This window comes from Bos grunniens, chromosome 20 (assembly GCF_055505025.1).
Source record: "Bos grunniens cultivar Pamir isolate PY7600 chromosome 20, Bosgru_T2T1.0, whole genome shotgun sequence".
Classification (NCBI taxonomy): Eukaryota; Metazoa; Chordata; class Mammalia; order Artiodactyla; family Bovidae; genus Bos; species Bos grunniens.
This window is the reverse complement of record NC_141184.1, coordinates 31682535-31704129: the sequence shown is the minus strand read 5'-3', so window position 1 is coordinate 31704129 and position 21595 is coordinate 31682535. Positions and strand designations below refer to the sequence as shown.

The 21595-nt window shown below is 41.4% G+C and overlaps 1 protein-coding gene across 12 annotated transcripts in view; it reads left to right on the top strand.

The window, feature by feature from the left end:
- Positions 1-21595, top strand: part of ADAMTS12 (ADAM metallopeptidase with thrombospondin type 1 motif 12) — a 395312-nt gene that overhangs the window by 274639 nt on the left and 99078 nt on the right. For 11 of the 12 annotated variants that reach the window (XM_086361321.1, XM_086361330.1, XM_086361323.1 and 8 more), the window contains 2 exons: positions 7004-7248; positions 8899-9037. In XM_086361321.1, coding sequence (XP_086217447.1) covers positions 7004-7248; positions 8899-9037 — 384 coding nt within the window. Of the gene's footprint in view, positions 1-5948; positions 6111-7003; positions 7249-8898; positions 9038-21595 lie in introns of those variants that run through there. The other variant, XM_086361334.1, reaches the window with a different exon arrangement.

The following is a 21595-nucleotide window of genomic DNA, read 5'->3' as shown; positions in this document are numbered from 1 at the left end:
TGAAGAATTTTGAGCATTACTTTACTAGCGTGTGAGATGAGTGCAATTGTGCGGTAGTTTGAGCATTCTTTGGCATTGCCTTTCTTTGGGATTGGAATGAAAACTGCCCTTTTCCAGTCCTGTGGCCACTGCTGAGTTTTCCAAATTTGCTGGCATATTGAGTATAGCACTTTCAGAGCATCATCTTTCAGGATTTGAAAGAGCTCAACTGGAATATCTTTAATATTAGCTAGCTCTTTCTGCGGAGAAGGCAATGGCACCCCACTCCAGTACTTTTGCCTGGAAAATCCCATGGGCGGAGGAGCCTGGTGGGCTGCAGTCCATGGGGTCGCTAAAAGTCAGACACGACTGAGCGACTTCACTTTCACTTTTCACTTTCAGGAAATGGCAACCCACTCCAGTGTTCTTGCCTGGAGAATCCCAGGGACAGGGGAGCCTGGTGGGCTGCCGTTTATGGGGTCGCACAGAGTCGGACACGACTGAAGCGACTTAGCAGCAGCAGCAGCAGCAGCAGCAGCTCTTTTCTGGTATTTTTTAAACTTCTTGCACTTAATCCCTTGACCTCCTAAAACCACCCTTCTGGACTCCTGTGGCCTTTATTGGCTTCTCTTGACCCCTCCAATGCCAGGTCCTCTGACCACTAACCCAAATCCTGGGCTTATTCTCACGGACCTGCCTTGTTCTGATGCTGGCAACAAGGGACCACATTCTCTGAGCACCCTGGAACTCTCCTACGACTAATTGTGTCACTTAACTCAGGACCCAAACCACCAGCCTTGATTCCTACCTCCTTGATTTAGTCCTAACCAGAATATGCTCAGCTTTTGTTTAAAATCTTTTTATGGAACTAGAACAGTTACCATATAAAGTTCACCTTTAATTTTATATTTTAAGTACACATTTGCATATCTATTGAGTAGATTTGATGCACATAGTAGAGTTACTTTAAGTCTTTCGGCACAATAAATTCAGTTTCCACTGTTTAATATACCTTACGTACAGTTTTTCATTTCTACAATTCAGCATGCTGAAAAAAAGGTCTAGAGTCTAGAGAGCAGAAGAAACACATAGAATGTTCTTAAACTCTTGCTATTAGCATCCATATCTTTCTTTAGAAGAGATTCCTGGAATGGAGGAAAAGCAGCAGCTGCCTGAAATTGTGTACCTGACCCCCTGGATCCCATCCTGTATTGATTTTGTGTGTTTATGTGCTTAATACTTCTGGCTGCAACTCCCTAGGTTCTGCCACTGATCTTCATGGTCAAAAGATTAAATTCAAATAGAGTTCAGAATTGACAAAAATTGTAACTTCAATGCCCATCTTAATTCCATAATGAAGCACATTCTGGACTTTGGCTTGGGGCCTCTAGGCTCTGTGACAAACTAATGTGATCATGAATATGAGTGGAGCCCACTAAGAGCACTCACAGCACAGGTCGGGGCTGCGGCCTCAGTGTTGAGTGCAGTGTCCGTACAAGTCTGGGCAGTGGGACTTGAGATGCTCTTAAGAAGAAATGATATGGCTTCATGACTCAAAGTTGCTCCTAGGCTGTCCCACAATATTCAATTTATTTCCTATTGATTTAGGAGAGAATAGGGACCATTCTAGGGCTTCCAGGATGATGCTAGTGGTAAAGAACCTGCCTGCCAATGCAGAAGACATAAGAACACTGGTTTTATCCCTGAGTCAGGAAGATCCCCTAGAAGAGGGGATGGCAACCGGCTCTAATATTCTTGCCTGGAGAATCCCGTGGACAGAGGAGCCTGGCAGGCTACAGTCCATAGGGTTGCAAAGAGTCAGATACGACTGAAGTGACTTAGCACAGCACAAACGGGGCCATTATATGATTTTAGGAAGGTGAAATGACATGAGGAGGTCAGTGTCATAGAAAGCCTAGTTTGCCAATGACATACAAAATTGCCTAGAATAGGAGAGCCCAGTGCTGGGATATCAACCCAGGTCCAGGAGATGAGGGCCTGGACTAAAGAAGTTCATGTAAAGGGGATGAGACTCACATAAGAAAACATCCCAGAGACAGAATTGGAGGCAGAAGTTAGGAGATAATGATGAGAGAGGACATGGCTTTCTTGAAACCATATTTACCAAAACACCACCTTTACTTGGAAACTGTCCTAAGTCACACTTTCTGGGAAACCTTGAGTTGGAAGGAATAGGGAGAATGGACACTCTACACAGAAGTTCTCCCATCAGAAGAGCTGAAAGACCTCCTGGGCTCATGACTGTGGGCCTTTACCCTGGAAGTGTTCAGAGTCAGGAAGCCTCCATCTGTCCACTCGGCTGTTTCCACTGGTTTCTATTGGGTTGGCCAAAAAATTCACTCAGATTTTTTTTTTTTCTTTTTCAATTTTAATTTAAAAAAATTATACATGTGTTCCCCATCCTGAACCCTCCTCCCTCCTCCCTCCCCATACCATCCCTCTGGGTCGTCCCAGTGCACCAGCCCCAAGCATCCAGCATCATGCATTGAACCTGGACTGGCATCTCATTTCATACATGACATTTCACATGTTTCAATGCCATTCTCCTAAATCTTCCCACCCTCTCCCTCTCCCACAGAGTCCATAAGCCTGTTCTATACATCAGTGTCTCTTTTGCTGTCTCGTATACAGGGTTATCGTTACCATCTTTCTAAATTCCATATATATGCGTTAGTATACTGTATTGGTGTTTGTCCTTCTGGCTTACTTCACTCTGTATAATAGGCTCCAGTTTCATCCACCTCATTAGAACTGATTCAAATGTATTCTTTTTAATGGCTGAGTAATACTCCATTGTGTATATGTACCACAGCTTTCTTATCCATTCATCTGCTGATGGACATCTAGGTTGTTTCCATGTCCTGGCTATTATAAACAGTGCTGCGATGAACATTGGGGTACACGTGTCTCTTTCCCTTCTGGTTTCCTCAGTGTGTATGCCCAGCAGTGGGATTGCTGGATCATAAGGCAGTTCTATTTCCAGTTTTTTAAGGAATCTCCACACTGTTCTCCATAGTGGCTGTACTAGTTTGCATTCCCACCAACAGTGTAAGAGGGTTCCCTTTTCTCCACACCCTCTCCAGCATTTATTATTTGTAGACTTTTGGACTATTTGCAGATGACATGATCCTCTACATAGAAAACCCTAAAGACTCCACCAGAAAATTACTAGAACTAATCAATGATTATAGTAAAGTTGCAGGATATAAAATCAACACTCAGATTTTTCTGTAAGATCTTATGGAAAAACCTGGATGAACTTTTTAACCAACCTAATAACAAAAGAATCACAGTTGCTTATGGTGTGTTCCATGACTCCAGGCCCCTTCTACCCTCTTTTAAAATAATTGAGGCTAAAGTTCCAAATCCGGAGCAGTTTAATTCTCAAAGAGATAGCTGATGAATACAATTATATGTAGCTCTTCCTCACTGTGATTTGTGAGCAGGTCAAATGCGGGTTTGAATCTGAACCAGACACCAGTGTGTCACTGCCGTCAAGCCAGGCTTCAGAAGAGTGATCTGTCTTTCCCAGGCGAAAAAAACATCTTTCCTCACAGAAACCATGACATCTTGGCCTGCAGTGAGGATCGTCTTGCTTGCCACAAACTGACAGAACAAAATTTTTTTAAAAAAGGAAAAGGCAATCTGGTAGTTGTAGATAAATTGCATGGGTTAACAATATGACCCCTTCATAAACACATTTTTATTTGAAGTGACAGACTGGAAACAAAATAAGCCAGTGAGCAAATCCCTTTTTTAGAATAGTTGGATAAGATGCATATTAGCACCAATAATCCACTGTTGCTCCTATGATATGTCCTCAGAAGTGAGGCCGGTCTTCTGCCCCATCCTCAAAGGTCCTGAATATTCTTTTAGCTTAAGATGTTTTAGATTCAGGGATGGTTTTTCCAGGTGGTCTCCATGGACAAAGAAGAGACTTCTTCTTTGAGGTCAAGATTATGTGTTTCCACTTTCCCCAACACTGGTGCAAAAGGATAGTGTTTACTGGGAAAAATGAAAGAAAAGTGATTTGCTGAATGAAGATATTAATCATTCTTACTACTTGAGGGATATTCTTACCAACCCTGAAAATTTTCCCTTGACATAGAATAAATGTCTCAATAACCCTTCACCTCTACAACTTTTTTATATGATTCTCATTTCTATAAAGAAGACCCATGAGTATGAGACATTCAAGGGGACTTTTTTCAGCTCTGTTCTACCAATCATACTTTTTCATTAAAAATGCTGTTTTAGGTGTTTAACAAATCCTGGTTTTAGATGTGTGTGTGTGTGTGTGTGTGTATACACACACATATATATATACACACATATATATATATTTACACACATACATCTGTGTGATGTAGCATAGATTGCCTCCTCTCGTGAAAACATTTCTTCATTCTGTAGATAGACAGATGGTCATTCCCTTCCACCTAAATGTCCATTAACAGTGTGTTGGTTAAAAAATGGGTTTATGTCATTTTGGCAGTTGTTAAAATGCTCAAAAAATGTGAAAAGATGTGTAAGGTACATTAAATTTAAAAAGCAATAGTTAAAATGTTCATATAGTATGATATCACTTGTTTAAAAAAGCATGTGTATATGTGTTTGTATGTGTAAAGAAAGGTTTTGAAAGAGAATCCAAGAGACTATTAAGTGCAATTATCTTTGGGATTTAAGACTAGGGGTGGAGGGAAATGGAAACTTTTACTTTTCATTTTACACTCCTCTCTATTGTGGGCTATTTTGTCACGTGTAAAAGAGTTTGTGGATATGTTATTGTTCTTTTTAAATCCAAATATCAGAATTTTATTTTTTGGGTTTCTCTTTGGTGTTCTTTTGCAAAAATATATTATAAATATGTATTACTTTTGCTCATGGCTAAATCTGCCTCAGTGTACATCTTCTGTCTACAAACTGTTCAGAAGCAGATATTCTATTCAATGAAATCTTTTATTTTAAATTTAATGTACTTCCCCTTTTAATATGGCAGAATCTACACACAATAAATATTTCTAATTTTAATATTCGTAAGTGGAAGATAAAAGGCAAACTCTTGGGGGTTGTTTTCTCATCTATTTCTCATAGCTTTTTTATTTTGTTCCGTTTTTTGTTTAAGACAAGGGATACGGTGGTTATCATACTATTTAATGGGCTTTCCAGATGACTCAGTGGTAAAGAATCCACTTGCTAATGCAGAAGACAGGGTTCAAGCCCTGGGTCTGGAAGATCCCCTGGAGAAGGAAATGGCAACCCACCCCAGTATTCTTGCCTGAGAAATCCCATGGACAGAGGAGCCTGGTGGGCTACAGTCCATAGGGTCTCAAAAGAGTTAGTCACGACTGAGCGACTAAACAACAGCATACTATTTAATGCCAGTTGACTTTTCTGCATGAGCTCTGCCGTGAGAAGCTCTGCTATGGCTGTAGGAAGCAGTGTTCCAAAGGCTTTTTAAACAATTGCATCACCCTCAATTACATGGGATAAATATTTTGCCCTGCTCGTTGTAAATTAGTGGTTTTGACCAACTGTCTCAGATGAGTTTGTAAGGGCCTAGTACTTCATGCCCTACACTTTGGTTCCTTTGGATGGCAGCTGCCAGTTTGAAAAATAGAGCTGAAATTGTGGTCTGTACCCAGCTTCTGAGTAAATCATTCCTGCTGGCCTGTTGTGGGTTTTAACGCCCAGGACTCTATGCTGTGTTCATGTCTGAGGCAGAGAAAGAAGTCAGGGTGCTTTTAGGTGACATGGATGAGGGCTTGCTGGTCAGTCAGAATAAAACCTAGGATAATTCCGGTGGGAAATTACCAGGATGATCAAGATCTTAAAATCAAGTTTTGTATGGAAAAAGTAAAGGAACAAAGAAACTGTAGCCTAGAAATGGGCAAAATAATTGATTATCAGTGCTAGGAAGGATGCCAGACATCATCTCATTCAAGCTCCTTCCTTTTACAGATGACATTCAAAGCAGTTGAATAAGTTGATGGACATCATGGAGCTTATTCGTGGTGATGCAGAAACTAGAACTGATGTCTGACTCCCATGCCCAGTACTCCTTTCCCAGTGCCTTCCCCAGAGTCTTTCCTTTCTATCACAGCTACGAGGTGATGAACATATGCTTCTTATGTTCTTAAGAAGCATAAATAGGATGAATGCATAAAGGGCTTAGCTTAGAGTCTGGCAAAGAGAGGAAGCCCTTCATGTTTTAATTCCATTTCTCGCCTTTAGGTCTCCTACCATAATAACCAATAAGCGAGGGTAAGACTGTAGCTAGAATTGATCATGGTCTTTAAGTGGATGTTCTGTTTTTTGAGAATGTTGTATTAGAACATATGAGAGTAAAACATAAGTTTATATTTCATCAAAACATAGGAAAATATGAAAAAAAAAACCTTTTTAATGAATATAATTGTCCAGCAATATAAAAAGCTGTGCTCAGAGCTGAGTTTCTCATCATAAGTTGTATTCAAGTGTGCCAGGTGGCAATCAATCCAACATTCCCTACAGAATTCTCTTAATGAATTTAAGCTATGATTAAATTATTTCCTCGTCTGTCTTTAATTTTCGGGCAATGAGGATAAGGCAAAAGATGTAGCCACTGCAAGTATTCAGGAAGATTAATCTGATAGCAGCAACAAATGGGGAAGCAGAAATGCAAATGGGAAGCTGGCTAGGGGCTGTAACATTTTGAACTATCAATAGGAAATCACATAAAAATAAATGCTGGATCAACCACAAAAGCTTCAGAATCTGATCTGCATTTATTTCACCTCTCCTCTCATAAAACTGATTATGTACTGAGTCACAAAGCTCCTGAGATTTCTACTCATGGCCAAGCTCCTTAAAGTTCCCCATGATTAGTGCATCTGCCAGTCTCAGTAACCACCCAGCAGAAAGACAAGGGCACTAAATGGTGGAGATGCTGGAAAAAGCATGAATAAAGGGTTGAAAACAGACCGTGTTCAGCTAAGCTTGCATGCCTCTCTTTTCTCCTTAGGTTATGTTGACATCGGACTGATTCCAAAAGGAGCCAGGGACATACGAGTAATGGAGGTTGAAGGAGCTGGAAACTTTCTGGCCATCAGGAGTGAAGACCCTGAAAAATATTACCTCAATGGAGGATTTATTATCCAGTGGAATGGGAACTACAAGCTGGCAGGGACCATCTTTCAATATGACAGAAAAGGAGACCTGGAGAAACTGATGGCCACAGGTCCCACCAATGAGTCAGTGTGGATCCAGGTAATGCAGAAGTGAACATTTACACTAGTTAGAATCTTTGTAATTTTCTTTTCCAAAGTATTTGCTAGAGGATATGGATCTAGTGGTAAAGAACCTGCATGCCAATGCAGGAGACATAAGAGATGCAGGTTCGAACCCTGGGTTAGGAAGATCCCCTGGAAAAGGGCATAGCAACCCACTCTAGGATTTTGCCTGGAGAACCACCATAGAGAGGGGGACCTGGCAGGCTACAGTCCAAAGGGTCGCAAAGAATCGGACATGACTGAAGCGACTTAGCACACCTTCATTAAGAATAAACCTCCTTTTAGCAAGGAACAAGGTGGGAAGTACTGCTAATCCTCTATTGCCTAAAATTGGTGAAACTCTCATGATGGAATGCCAGGGGCCCTAAGATCGTCCATGGAGTTCAGTTTCCAGTATGGTCAATGCAGGCTATTTATTTCAGGATGAGTTTTTCCTTGGATGTGAAAATGACAGCACCAGTCTATGTCAGCCTGTTATGAGTTTTCAAACAGCTTTCCAGCGGTGGTGATGAACTGACATGGTTCTTTCACATGTTTTCATGTGGTTGTCCTCAGACAAAAGATGTGACTTTCTAAAACCCTTGGAGGAGAAATATATTTAGATATAGGATGTGCTCTTCAAAGGCAGAAGTGATTTGTCTACCATACTGGCAAAGAACTATAGAAAAGGAGTGGGATAATTATACCAGCAGAGGCAAGGCAGGTTGGGGATTATGAATGGCCCAAGAGATAGTGACATCTAACTATATTCAGAATTTAGAGGTAAGTCATTTCAGAACCAGAGATCAAAGCATTCACAGAAGCTAGAAGTCAAGGCTTGACAGCCATGATCCATAAATGTCAGGAGACCTTACATTTTAGAGGCCCACCAGGGAAAAAAAGTTTTATATGTGGGGACCCGCAATTCCATGGAGCAACCAATCCACCATCTCTAATGTAAGATAAATCTATTTCAAACACCTGATAAGTAGATTGCCTGCAGGAGAGGGAAAGGAGGAGAAGGTCCCAAATTCTGATTACAATTTTATGCTTTGGCTAAAACCCATGACCATTTTAACCCCAGAAGTATATGCTGTAAAGAAATCAGCCTAAGAGCTAGAAGAGGGCATCATAAAGCAATAACAACAACAACCAAATTAGTGTTTACTGAGTGCTAACTGTATGCTGGCACAGATCCAACCATATCTAATCACCTAATGATTATTTATTTAGCCCTCATCAACAATCCTTAGTCATGCTGTGATTATCCTTACCTTGTTGATAAGGAAAGTAAGGCACAAAGAGATCAAGGAAATTACCCATAACCACAAAGTTAGTAAGTATGCAAGGGCACAAGGTGACCTACCAGCTATTGTTGGAAAGGGTACTCTGGTTAATCCCTCAGAATAATTCCCATATGATTAGATTTCCCATGGGAATTCAGTCATGCAATAATAGATTGGGGCAGATTAGATGTAGATGTAGACTTAGAGGTGGAAGTAGACATGCTTATTTAATGGTGATTGTTCCAGTGCGTGCCTTCATGACTACTTTAAGGTGGTGGACATTGGGCAGGATTTTTACGTGACTGTGATTTGCAGTGTAAGGTCACATCGGAGTTTTGCATGACCCCTCTCTTGCCCTTTAGCTTCTATTCCAGGTGACTAATCCTGGTATCAAGTATGAGTATACAATCCGGAAGGATGGCCTTGACAATGACGTGGAGAAGCTGGTGTACTTCTGGCAGTATGGCCGCTGGACAGAGTGCAGTGTAACATGTGGAACAGGTGAGAACAGATGCTCTCTCTATGAACCATGTCAGCTTCAGAATAAGCAATGGAGACAGTTCAAGCTGGCAGTTTGCACTCATGTCCCTGAGTCTGCAGGGTTCTACAAAGACGGCCCAGGGGCTTCTATGAGTAGTAAATGTGTCAGACGTGGTATAAACGAAGAGGCGGTTTTTTTTTTTTTTTTAATCAGCTTTATATACTATCCTCATGAAAGGTTTTATTTACATAAAGAGTTACAAGTCTTTTATTTATTTTCCATATTTGTTTATTTGGCTTTGCCGGGTCTTCGTTTCAGCACGTGGGATCTTTAGTTGTACTATGCTAACTCTTAGTTGTGTGTGGGATCTAGTTCCCTGACCAAGGGTGGGACCCAGGCTGCCTGCATTGGGAGCTTGGAGTCTTAGCCACTGGACTGCCAGGGAAGTCCCTACATGTCTTTTTATTTACTTATTTATTTATTTTTAATTGGAGGATAATTGCTTTACAGTATTCTGTTGGTTTCTGCCATACATCAACATAAATCAGTCATAGGTATACCCATGTCCCCTCCCTCTTGAACCTTCCTCCCGCCTCCCACCTCATCCCAACCCTCAGGGGCATCATGGAGCTCAAATCTGGTGCTTAGCAACAACCTGTGTGTCTTTTTAAAAAGCAAAACATAAAGACTTATAACTGCTCTGGTTGAGGACCACAGAAGTCAAACCACCTACCAGAGGGATCCTTTCAATTACGGCCACATCCAGACCATAACCAGCTCTTGTGATTCCTAGCCCAATGGTCTTCTTCTGTCTCCAATTGATCAGTTTTTCATACCTACAGGAATAATAGTTTTCTCTCATAAAATCAAGCATTGGAAAGGTTCCTTGCTGTTAAGTATGTCAGGATAGGACAGGTTCTGCTGCGGTAACAAATCAAAATCTTAGGAACACAGTGAAGGTTTATTTTTATCCCATTCTAAACATAGGTCAGATGACCCTGCTTTGTCTTGTAGCTGAGACATCTGAAATTGCCCCGCTGGGAGAGGAGAAATTGAAGAGGCAGATTGGCCCTTCATAACGGCCTTGGCCTGGAGTGATGCAGACCACTTCTGCTTCAGTTTCATGGATTGGCCTCAGCCCTGTAGGCACAGTCCAGCTGCAGACAGATGCTAGAAGCTGGACAGGAGCACGTGGACATTTGTAGAACATGGGCTCTCGAGGTCTGTGAAGGCAGGAGTTGGGGCTATTCTGGTACTTGGGGCTCTTCACTCATTTGGGGGCTTTAATAGTAAACTCTAACTCTCTTTTCTTCTTTTGGATCCTGTCCAAGTCTGTTCTGGAATTTTCTGCCTCTGTTATTACTACTGCCTATAAAATGAGGACAACTAACGCTAGTGGTAAAGAACCCGCCTGCCAAAGCAGGAAACAAGAGAAGTGGCTTCGACCCCTGGATCAGGAAAATCCCCTAGAGGAGGGCAAAGCAACCCACTCCAGTATTTTTTCCTGGAGAATCCCATGGACAGACTGGCAGGCTACAGTCTATTGGGTTGCAAAGAGTCAGACACGACTGAAGCGACTTAGCATGCATGTATGCATTGTTACTACTGCCTATAAAACAAGGATGACTATATGCTGAAACGCCAGAATCAGCAATACAGCAAAGAGAATCAAAGTGAGGGAATGAAGGAGCCAGGAGAATACAGCCTCCTTCTCCCTGGCTTCCTCTCATGTACTTTGCTCCACTTGTCCACTTGCTCCTTCTACCCCCTGCCCCCCGGGAGGTAATCATGGAAAGAGATCCAGTGACAGTGAGACAACTTCTGTATTACTGATTTCTTTCTTTCCCTCCTTCAGTATAGAAAACCAAGAGCTAACCTTTGGAATGGAGAAGGAAATGGCAACCTACTCCAGTATCCTTGCCTGGAAAATCCCATGGACAGAGGAGCCTGGTGGACTACAGTCCATGGGGTCGCAAAGAGTCGGACATGAGTGAGCACACAGCACACAACCCTTAGAAATAACAGGTCATATGTTCATTTCAAAGTGCGTGACATTTTTAAAAACCCCAAACCTCTGGAAATCTGTCCAGGTCAAATGTGCACTGATATCAGCCTCAGGGGCATCCGTAAGAGCCTGTCCTGCTGTTCCCGCCAAGGATCCTGCCCCTGCTGCCCAGGAGGGCTAGACACGCTGAGAAGCAAAAGCTACTTAAGCAGAAAATAAGAAAATATTTTCCTGAGGAACAGTTGTGAGGAACATGAAGTCATTGAGACTTCATTGTGGTTAACAAATACTTTTTCAATTTTGCATCCCTTTTGTTCTCTTTTCTGTGCAAGGATTGTTGTTGTTTAGTTGCTAAGTTGTGTCCCACTCTTTTGCATCCCCATGGACTATAGCCTGCTAGGCTCCTCTATCCTGGGATTTTAAGCTTTAAGTTTGAATCATTTGTCCCAGGACACCACAGAGAGAAACTCAGCTAGTCCTGCCTTAGCAGGGCCTCCTCAGAGAAGAAGAGAACATCATCCACCCGCTCCTGCTATTTCAGCATGGGTTGGACTCTTTGCGTGACTTGTGTGATATTTCAGAACAGGGGAAATACCATATAAATAGCTGATTGGTGTGAGAATCATAAAGATACATCTGCAGTTAGCAAGGAGATGCAACAGCCTTACCAAGAGTGAAGGGCATCCTGATCCTTCAGTTGCACCTCAGCCAACTTGGGCAAATGTCACTCTGCTTATTAAACTTTAGCACAGTGATCATAGTGTCCACATGCTCACCTAAATTTCAGCCTCTGCTATCTATTCAAATAGCACTGTGCTGTCTTCGTTCTGACAGAGAAGAGTGACAGCGTATCCACCTTCATACTCTCAGACATAGAGATTGAAATGCTAATATTTACACAGGACACTCACTGTTAAATATAAAGATGGAGGCATGCCCGAAACACTGAATCATTTGGTGGTGTATTTTTATGTCAGGTTAAAACTTTATATATTGTAAAACTAACTTAAATACGTTAATGAAATTTTTTTTTTAAATCAGCACCCTAACACATATGCACTTTGGTATTTTGCTTTATTGCCCTTCAATATTCTTGTTTCCCATAAATCTTGTTTCACATAAATCTTTATGTGAAAGAAAGTAAAGTTGCTCGGTAATGTCCAACTCTTTGCAACCCCATGAACTGTAGCCTGCCAGGCTCCTCCACCCATGGGATTTTCCAGGCAAGAGCACTGGAGGGGTTGCCATTGCCTTCTCCAGTAGGTGTTTACAGTGTGTGCAGGCAAATGGATTTATGTACACACACACACATGTTTTCATTTAACATCCTAACATAGGTAATTTTCCACGTATTATTCAGTCTCCAGAGCAATCATTTTTATGGACACATTATATTTCACTAGCAAGACAATTGGAGAAGGCAATGGCACCCCACTCCAGTACTCTTGCCTGGAAAATTCCATGGATGGAGGAGCCTGGTAGGCTGCAGACCATGGGGTCGAGAAGAGTTGGACACGACTGAGTGACTTCACTTTCACTTTTCCCTTTCATGCATTGGAGAAGGAAATGGCAACCCACTCCAGTGTTCTTGCCTGGAGAATCCCAGGGACAGGGGAGCCTGGTGGGCTGCTGTCTATGGGGTCGCACAAAGTCGGACATGACTGAAGCGACTTAGCAGCAGCAGCAAGACAAAGCAAAATTCCCTTAGCCAGTTCCTTATTGATCATTACCCTCTAATGAGCATCTTTGGGCCCATGTAAAGAATTATCTCATTAAATGTTAATTTGTAAATATAATTTCTGGGTTCAAAAAGTAAGATATACCAAATATTAAGAAATTTATTATCAAATTGATTCCCATAGTAAAAGGGTTGCTAGTTTTACACTTTTTCTCCAGAAAATATTTCAAACATCCCAGCAAAAAAAGGAGAATGCCATAACAAACTCCTGTATATCAACCACTCAAGTTAATCAGATCTTATTATTATGTCATGTTTATTTCAATCTTCATTTTTAAAGAATAAAAAAGTGCACAAATATACTTAAAGAGCAGTCTCTAATTCCACTCTCTTTCCTTTCTCCCAGAGTTAACTAGAGTCAATGTTTTGTTTCCATGTGGGAGAAACACTAGAGGAATGGCAAAGAGAAAGAAGATCTTGGCAGTCATCTGGGGAAGTAATATTAGTGGCTTGAACTAAAAGTAAGGTGGTTCACACTGCTGTATTTAAAATGGATGAGCAACAAGGCCCTGGTGTATAGCACATGGAACTCTGCTCAATGTTATGTGGCAGCCTGGATGGTGTTGGGGGCTTGGGGGAGAAAAGATAAGTGTATATATATGGCTAGGTCCCTTCGTGGTCTACTTGAAACTGTCACAACATTTTTTGTTAATCAGCTATACCTCCATAAAAAAGAAAAAGTTTAAAAGTAAATAAATAAATAAAAGTAAGGTGTTACAGGTAGAAAAGTTATACAAATGTGGAGATATTTAGGAGGTGGACTAGCCTGGACTTACTGGGTGATTCAGTTTATCTGTTGGTAGGGAGTTTTTTGAGCCTGGGGATGGTTGAAATGTTCTCCTTTCAATGTTCCCCTCTGCATAACTGGCTAAATGTGGTTTTACTCACTGAAGCAGAGAGATGTGACAAGAAACAGTTCTAAAGAGGAGTTTATAATTATGTGAATTCAGTTAAAGTGAGTGTGAGATGTCCAAGTGAAAATATCCAAAGGCAGCAAGTAGCATGCTTATTTTAAAATATATGTCAGATTGCTGTCTTTTTCAGTTTGGACTGCTATTACAAAACACAACAGACTGGGAAGCTTCATTTCTCACAGTTCTGGAGGCTAGAAATTCCAAGGTCAAGGTGCTCACAGATTCAGTTCTCAGAGAATCTTCTGACTTGATGGCTGTCTTCTCACTGTATCCTTACATGGCAGAGAGAGCAAGGTCTCCCGTGCCCCTTCTCCTTTACATAAGGGTGTCTGTTCTGTTATGAGGACCTTACCCTCATGACCCAATTACCTCCCCCATTACCCCACCTGCAAATACCATGACACTGGTGTGGAGGGACTTCAACATATGAATTTTCATATGTTCAATAAATGTTCATTCCATAGCACTGTCCTATCAAACATATTTTATCCAGAGTAAATTCTTGTTGTAATTATTTTACTGTCCTTCAGTTCAGTTCAGTCCCTCAGTTGTGTCCAGCTCTTTGTGACCCCATAAACTGCAGCACGCCAGGCCTCCCTGTTCATCACCAACTCCTGGAGTCCACCCAAACTCATGTCCATTGAGTCAGTGATGCCATCCAGCCATCTCATCCTCTGTCATCCCCTTCTTCTCCTGCCCTCAATCTTTCCCAGCATCAGGGTCTTTTCAAATGAGTTAACTCTTCGCATGAGGTGGCCAAAGTACTGGAGTTTCAGCTTCAACATCATTCCTTCCAATGAACACCCAGGACTGATCTCCTTTAGGATGGACTGGTTGGATCTCCTTGCAGTCCAAGGGACTCTCAAGAGTCTTCTCCAACACCACAGTTCAAAAGCATCAATTCTTCGGCGCTCAGCCTTCTTCACAGTCCAACTCTCACATCCATACATGACCACTGGAAAAACCATAGCCTTGACTAGACGGACCTTTGTTGGCAAAGTAATGTCTCTGCTTTTCAATATGCTATCTAGGTTGGTCATAACTTTCCTCCCAAGGAGTTAGTGTCTTTTAATTTCATGGCTGCAGTCACCATCTGCAGTGATTTTGGAGCTCAAAAAAATAAAGTCAGCCACTGTTTCCACTGTTTCCCCATCTATTTCCCATGAAGTGATGGGACCGGATGCCATGATCTTCGTTTTCTGAATGTTGAGCTTTAAGCCAACTTTCTCACTCTCTTCTTTCACATTCATAAAGAGGCTCTTTAGTTCTTCTTCACTTTCTACCATAATAGTGGTATCATCTGCATATCTGAAGTTATTGATATTTCTCCCCGCCATCTTGATTCCAGCTTGTGCTTCATCCAGCCCAGCATTTCTCATGATGTACTCTGCATATAAGTTAAATAAGCAGGGTGACGATATACAGCCTTGACGTACTCCTTTTCCTATTTGAAACCAGTCTGTTCCATGTCCAGTTCTAACTGTTGCTTGCTGACTTGTATACAGGTTTCTCAAGAGGCAGGTCAGGTGGTCTGGTATTCCCATCTCTTGAAGAATTTTCCACAGTTGATTGTGATCCACACAGTCAAAGGCTTTGGCATAGTCAATAAAGCAGAAATAGATGTTTTTCTGGGACTCTCTTGCTTTTTCAATGATATTATATTTCTTTATGGACTTTGAATTCTAATTTATAGGCTTGATTTGAGCATGATTTCCTATTTGTTGTTAAGTCACCAAGTTGTGTCAAATTCTTTGCAACCCCATGGACTGCAGCATACCAGCCTCCTCTGTCCTCCACTGTCTCCCAGAGCTTGCTCAAACTCATGAGTCAATGATGCCATCCAACCATCTCATCCTCTGTCACCTCCTTCTCCTCCTGCCCTCAATTTTTCCCAGCATCAGGGTCTTTTCCAATGAGTCAGCTCTTCTCATCAGGTGACCAAAGTATCGGAGCTTCAGCTTCAGTCCTTCCAGTGAATATTCAGCGTTGATTTCCTTTAGGATTGACTAGTTTGATCTTGCAGTCCAAGGTACGCTCAAGAGTCTTCCCCAGCACCACAATTTGAAAGCTTCAACTCTTCAGGCTCAACCTTCTTTATGGAAAAACTCTCCCTTTTGGTTTCTTTTTATTTTTCTCTTTCCTGTCCTTTTCCTCCCTTTTACTATCTACATGCACCCACTCTTCCTAGTTTTGGCACTTTTTTCCTGACCACCCTGTGGGACTTCATTTTAGGACAGTACTTGTTAAGGTGGTTCAGAATTGCCTCTCCTTGTGACACTGAAAATACATTAGGAATTATCACAGAGACAGCAGGCAGCTTGGTGGAGTGTTTATGTGACAAGCTGAGTCCTTACTTTGCCACCTTCCTAGGCCTGAAGTTCAGGAGTTAGGATCCAAGAAGTTTGTGGTGAGGGTGGTCTCCTTCCCACCTCATGTGGAGCAGCTAAAGCTCTGAGACTTCACTGGAGCCAAGTACATGGCCACCACCCACAACAGCTTCTGGCAGACCCTTCACTTAAGTCCTGCTCACCCTTTTGCCAGGATTTTTACCTGCATTTAAGCATTGTGACATTTTGGTTTTCCCTTTGAAATAGTTATAATTGAATACTTTTTATAATTTTGCATATTACTGAACCACCAGTAACTTTACATATTTGTTGTTTTTGTTCAGTGAAGTCATGTCCAACTCTTTGCAACTCCATGGGCTGCAGCATGTCAGGCTTCCCTGTCCTTCACTATCTCCTGGAGTTTGCTCAAACTCATGTCCATTGAGTCAGTGATGCCATCCAACGATCTCATCCTCTGTTGCCTCCTAGTTCTTCTGCCTTCAGTCTTTCCTAGCATCAGAGTCTTTTCCAGTCAGTTGGCTCTTTCCCTCAGGTGGCCTAAGTATTGGAGTTTCAGCTTCAGCATCAGTCCTTCCAATGAATATTCAGGGTTGATTTCCTATAGGATTGACTGGTTTTATCTCCTTGCAGTCCAAGGAACTCTCAGGAGTCTTTTCCAACACCTACGAATTACTCTTGTCTATTTGGAGCAGAGAGCTACTAAAGTATAAATTCACTAAGATGTAATCAGTCATTGGCTTCTTATCTGGAAGAAGGCTTTGAAGGAGAACCAAAATGATATGTTCCAAGGGAAAGATAGAGCTCTGCCTCTGCTGGCTCAGTCTTGACCTGCCAAAAAAAAGGACGGGTGGGACATTGCCTGTGCCCACCCACCAAAGGCTGTCACACGTCTCTAAATCAAGAGGATTCCGCTTCCCAATCAGGCAACTTGTGTGTACAGTCAGCTTCTTCTAGCAACTCTATATCTGTTGGCTTCAAGAGAATGTTTTGCCTCCATATACATACCCCTTCTTCTTTTTTCAAAGATGAATTTAAACCAACATGCCTCCAGGAACAAGAACAAAATGAAGAATCCAAAAAATATAGTTAGGGAGAAAATTCAATAATTTTTGTTGAAATGAGTGAAGGACAAGAAGCAAGTTATGTTGATTATTGTAGATACAGCATTCTGATTAAATCTGGCAAAAAGGCAGCCTGTTTTTTTCTGCTTTTATTTTATTAACAGTTGAGGTAACCAAGTTACTTAAAATGAAGTTTATGATTTAAAAAAATCCACTAAGATGTTATTTCCTTAGTCTATTTTAAATTTTTATCTTTGAGAGCAGAAATACGTATGAAGAATTGGCAAGAGAATATTATAAATTTAGTTGGCTATCATCAAAGCCAGCCCACTTATTTCCCACAGCCCACTTTTCAAAGAGAACTCAAAGTATAACAACAACAGTGTCTCCTTCTGTTTGTGTTCATTCTTCTATCCTCTCTGCCATATTTGATTTTACTCCTGCTTTATCTGTGGGGCATGACTTTGGGGTGACTCTGGGAGAATTTAGGATGAGCTATCCCTTGGGAAGGGTTGGAAGGGAATGGAAGAATGAGCACTACCATTCATTACAAGAGGCTTGTTGAAGAAAATTTACCCCAGTCACCCATCAAAAGATCAACCAGAAAAGTATAACCAATGAATTATCTGCGAAGGAACAGCTGCAGAAATGGCTTGACACAGATGCTGTGTTGACCTTTAGGAAGCTTCAGGACTCCTTACTAAAAAGAAATATTTTGGCAAAACCTCAAGCTCACTTTTGTAAGAATGTAAAAGCCATAGTCTTGCCCTATTTTAACCTCAGTACTACAGGAAGCTTCTAGTTGTAATGCATTCTAACCAAAACTGCCTTATGTCTAGTAAAACCTAGAGCAGTGGCACTACTCTGAGACAGTGAGTCGTCACCTCTGAGCGTGACCTCTGCCAGTTCTGTGCTCTGTAGTCTCCTCGATGCTGTGTTTTTAGGTGTAGAAGTACACCGATGACCTGCACCAAAGGGGGAACATTTCCCACTGCCCCACTCTGGACATCACCTGGTTTGGCTGAATTCTCTCTGGAGTATAATTATTGTCCCTTTGTTTAAGAAACATCGTGTTCTGATAGGAAAAGGTAAATACAATTCCAAAGACCATGGGAAGCTCCTGGAGATTGCTAGAACTGTTCTAAACTGCCTTAGAAACTAGATCATGTTCATTAGAAATAAATGCATGTAGAACAGATACCTACAGTCACTGAAACTAGTTCTTACAGGGTCTATCTGACAGTATTGCTATGAAGGCTCAAAATAATCATACATTTGGGATATGTCCACATATCCTTGATAAAAGGTGAGAATAATACATTAGGGCATGCATTTCTCTCTAATCCTGATAGGTGACCATATAGTGATTGTGCATGCTCAAGTCATTCAGTCCAGCTCTTTGTGACCCCATGGACTATAGCATCAGGCTCCCTTGTCCATAGGGTAGTGCAGACAAGAATAGTGGACTGGGTTCCCATTCCCTCCTTCAGGCGATTTTCTCTCCCCAGGGATCAAATGCACATCTCCTGCATTGGCAGGCAGATTCTTTACCACTGAGCCACCTGGGAAGCCCATAGTGATGCTTAGAAGACAGAAAATCAGAGTCAGATACTTCGTTGACTTTGTAAAATTGCACTTATCTTGGTGCTATTCCATCTGACTTTGTCCTCTGTTAATTGTCAAGTATGATTAAAAAAAGAATGAAAGTGTTAGTCACTCAGTCATATCTAACTCTTTGCGACCCCATGGACTGAGCCCACCAGGCTCCTCTGTCCATGGAATTCTCCAGGCAAGAATACTGGATGGAGTGGGTTGCCATTCCCTTCTTCAGGGAATCTTCCCAACCCAGGGATAGAACTCACGTCTCCTGCGTTGCAGGCAGATTCTTTACCATCTGAGCCAACAGGGAATCCCTTTGTCCTCTGTAATTGTCAAGTTGGATCAACCAAGTCCAGATATTAACCCCCCCAAAATATCAAAATATACATGTTTCAATATGTAGGACTTCATAAAAATAATAGGATTCATTGAGACAGATTTAGATATATGCTCTGGAATAAGGATTATATAGTTTACCATATGCATAAATATATAAAATAAACTACTAGTAGTACACAGTAGAGATCTGATAACTTTCTAGTTGCCTTTACTAATGAACTAGTGAGAACTCTTAGCCTAGAGTAGCTAATCTATTTTTTTTTTAGTGTTTGCCCTAGAATTAGCAATACATGTTTACAGCTAATCCAAGTCCACTTTCAAATATTAATAGCGCTATACCACTTTATAGGCAGTAAGAATACCTTGTAATAACAAAATATCCTAGTTACTACTGCCTCTTGTCTGTTGTATCATTTCAGTCATTCATTTCATTTGTGTATGTACCTAAGCCCATATACATATGTATCATATACACATAAGCATCATAATCAATACACTGTTGGTATTATTATTAATATTTTTAACAAACTGTTTTCTGTTAGATCAGCTCAGAATTTTAAAAATGCAAGTTTTTATTTAACCTTCATTTATTGCTTCTTTAATGCTTTTCTTTTTTTAATATAGATCCAAATTTTTGATTTTTAATGCTTTCCTTCTTTCTTAACATTACTTTCCCACAGGTCTACTGGCAACAAATTCCTTCCACTTTTGTTTGTCTAAAAAAGTATTTCTGCTTCTCTTTTGAATGGTGATTTCACAGGGTGCCCAATTCTAGGTTGCCATGGTTTTTTTCTCTCAACATTTCTAGTATTTCACTCCACTCTCCTCTTGCTTGTGAGATTTCTGAGAAGTCTTATGCAGTTTTTTCTTTGTGCCTCCGTGAGTAAGGTGTTTTTTCCCTCTGACTTGTTTCACAATATTTTTTCTTTGTCTTTGATTTTCTATAATCTGAAAATGATATGCCTAGATGTAGTTTTTTGGCATTATCCTGGGTCTGTGGTTTGGTATCTGGCATTGTTTTTGTTCATTCCTCAGTCATGTCCGACTCTTTGCAACCCCATGGACTGCAGCACAACAGGCTTCCCTGTCCTTCACCATCTCCCAGAACTTGCTCAAACTCATGTCCATTGAGTCGGTGATGCCATCCAGCCATCCTGTCCTCTGCCGTCCCCCTCTCCTCCTGCCTTCAATCCTTCCCAGCATCAGGGTCTTTTCCAGTGAGCTGGCTCTTCACATCAGGTGGCCAAAGTACTGGAGCTTCAACTTCAGCATCAGTCCTTCCAATGAATATTCAGGATTGATTTCCTTTAGTGTTGACTGGTTTGATCTCCTTGCTATCCAAGGGACTCTCAAGAGTCTCCTTCAAACCACAGTTTAAAAAGCATCAATTCTTCGGCGCTCAGCTTTCCTTATGGTCCAACTCTCATATCCATACATGACTACTGGAAAAACCATAGCCTTGACTAGATGGCTTTACTTGTTGGCAAAGTAGTGTCTCTGCTTTTTAATATGCTGTATAGGTTTGTCATAGCTTTTCTTCCAAGGAGCAAGCATCATTTAATTTCGTGGCTGCAGCCACCATCTGCAGTGATTTTGGAGCCCAAGAAAATAAAGTCTGTCACTGTTTCCATTGTTTCCCCATCTATTTGCCATGAACTGATGAGACTGGATGCCATGATCTTAGTTTTTTGAATGTTGAGTTTTAAGCCAGCTTTTTCACTGTCCTCTTTCACCTTCATCAAGAGGGTCTTTAGTTACTCTTTTCTTAATGTTTCAGTTCAGTTCAGTCACTTAGTCGTGTCCGACTCTTTGTGACCCCATGAATCGCAGCACACCAGGCCTCCCTGTCCATCACCAACTTCCGGAGTTCACTCAGACTCACATCCATCTCATCCTCTGTCATCCCCTTCTCCTCCTGCCCCCAATCCCTCCCAGCATCAGACTCTTTTCCAATGAGTCAACTCTTCGTATGAGGTGGCCAAAGTACTGGAATTTCAGCTTCAGCATCATTCCTTCCAAAGAAATCCCAGGGCTGATCTCCTTCAGAATGGACTGGTTGGATCTCCTTGCAGTCCAAGGGACTCTCAAGAGTCTTCTCCAACACCACAATTCAAAAGCATCAATTCTTCACGCGCTCAGCCTTCTTCACAGTCCAACTCTCACATCCATACATGACCACTGGAAAAACCATAACCTTGACAAGATGGACCTTTGTTGGCAAATTAATGTCTCTGATTTTCAATATGCTATCTAGGTTGGTCATAACTTTCCTTCCAAGGAGTAAGTGTCTTTTAATTTCATGGCTGCAGTCACCATCTGCAGTGATTTTGGAGCCCCCAAAAAATAAAGTCTGACACTGTTTCCACTGTTTCCCCGTCTATTTCCCATAAAGTGATAGGACTGGATGCCATGATCTTCATTTTCTGAATGTTGAGCTTTAAGCCAACTTTTTCACTCTCCACTTTCACTTTCATCAAGAGGCTTTTTAGTTCCTCTTCACTTTCTGCCATAACGGTGGTGTCATCTGCATATCTGAGGTTATTGATATTTCTCCCAGCAATCTTGATTCCAGCT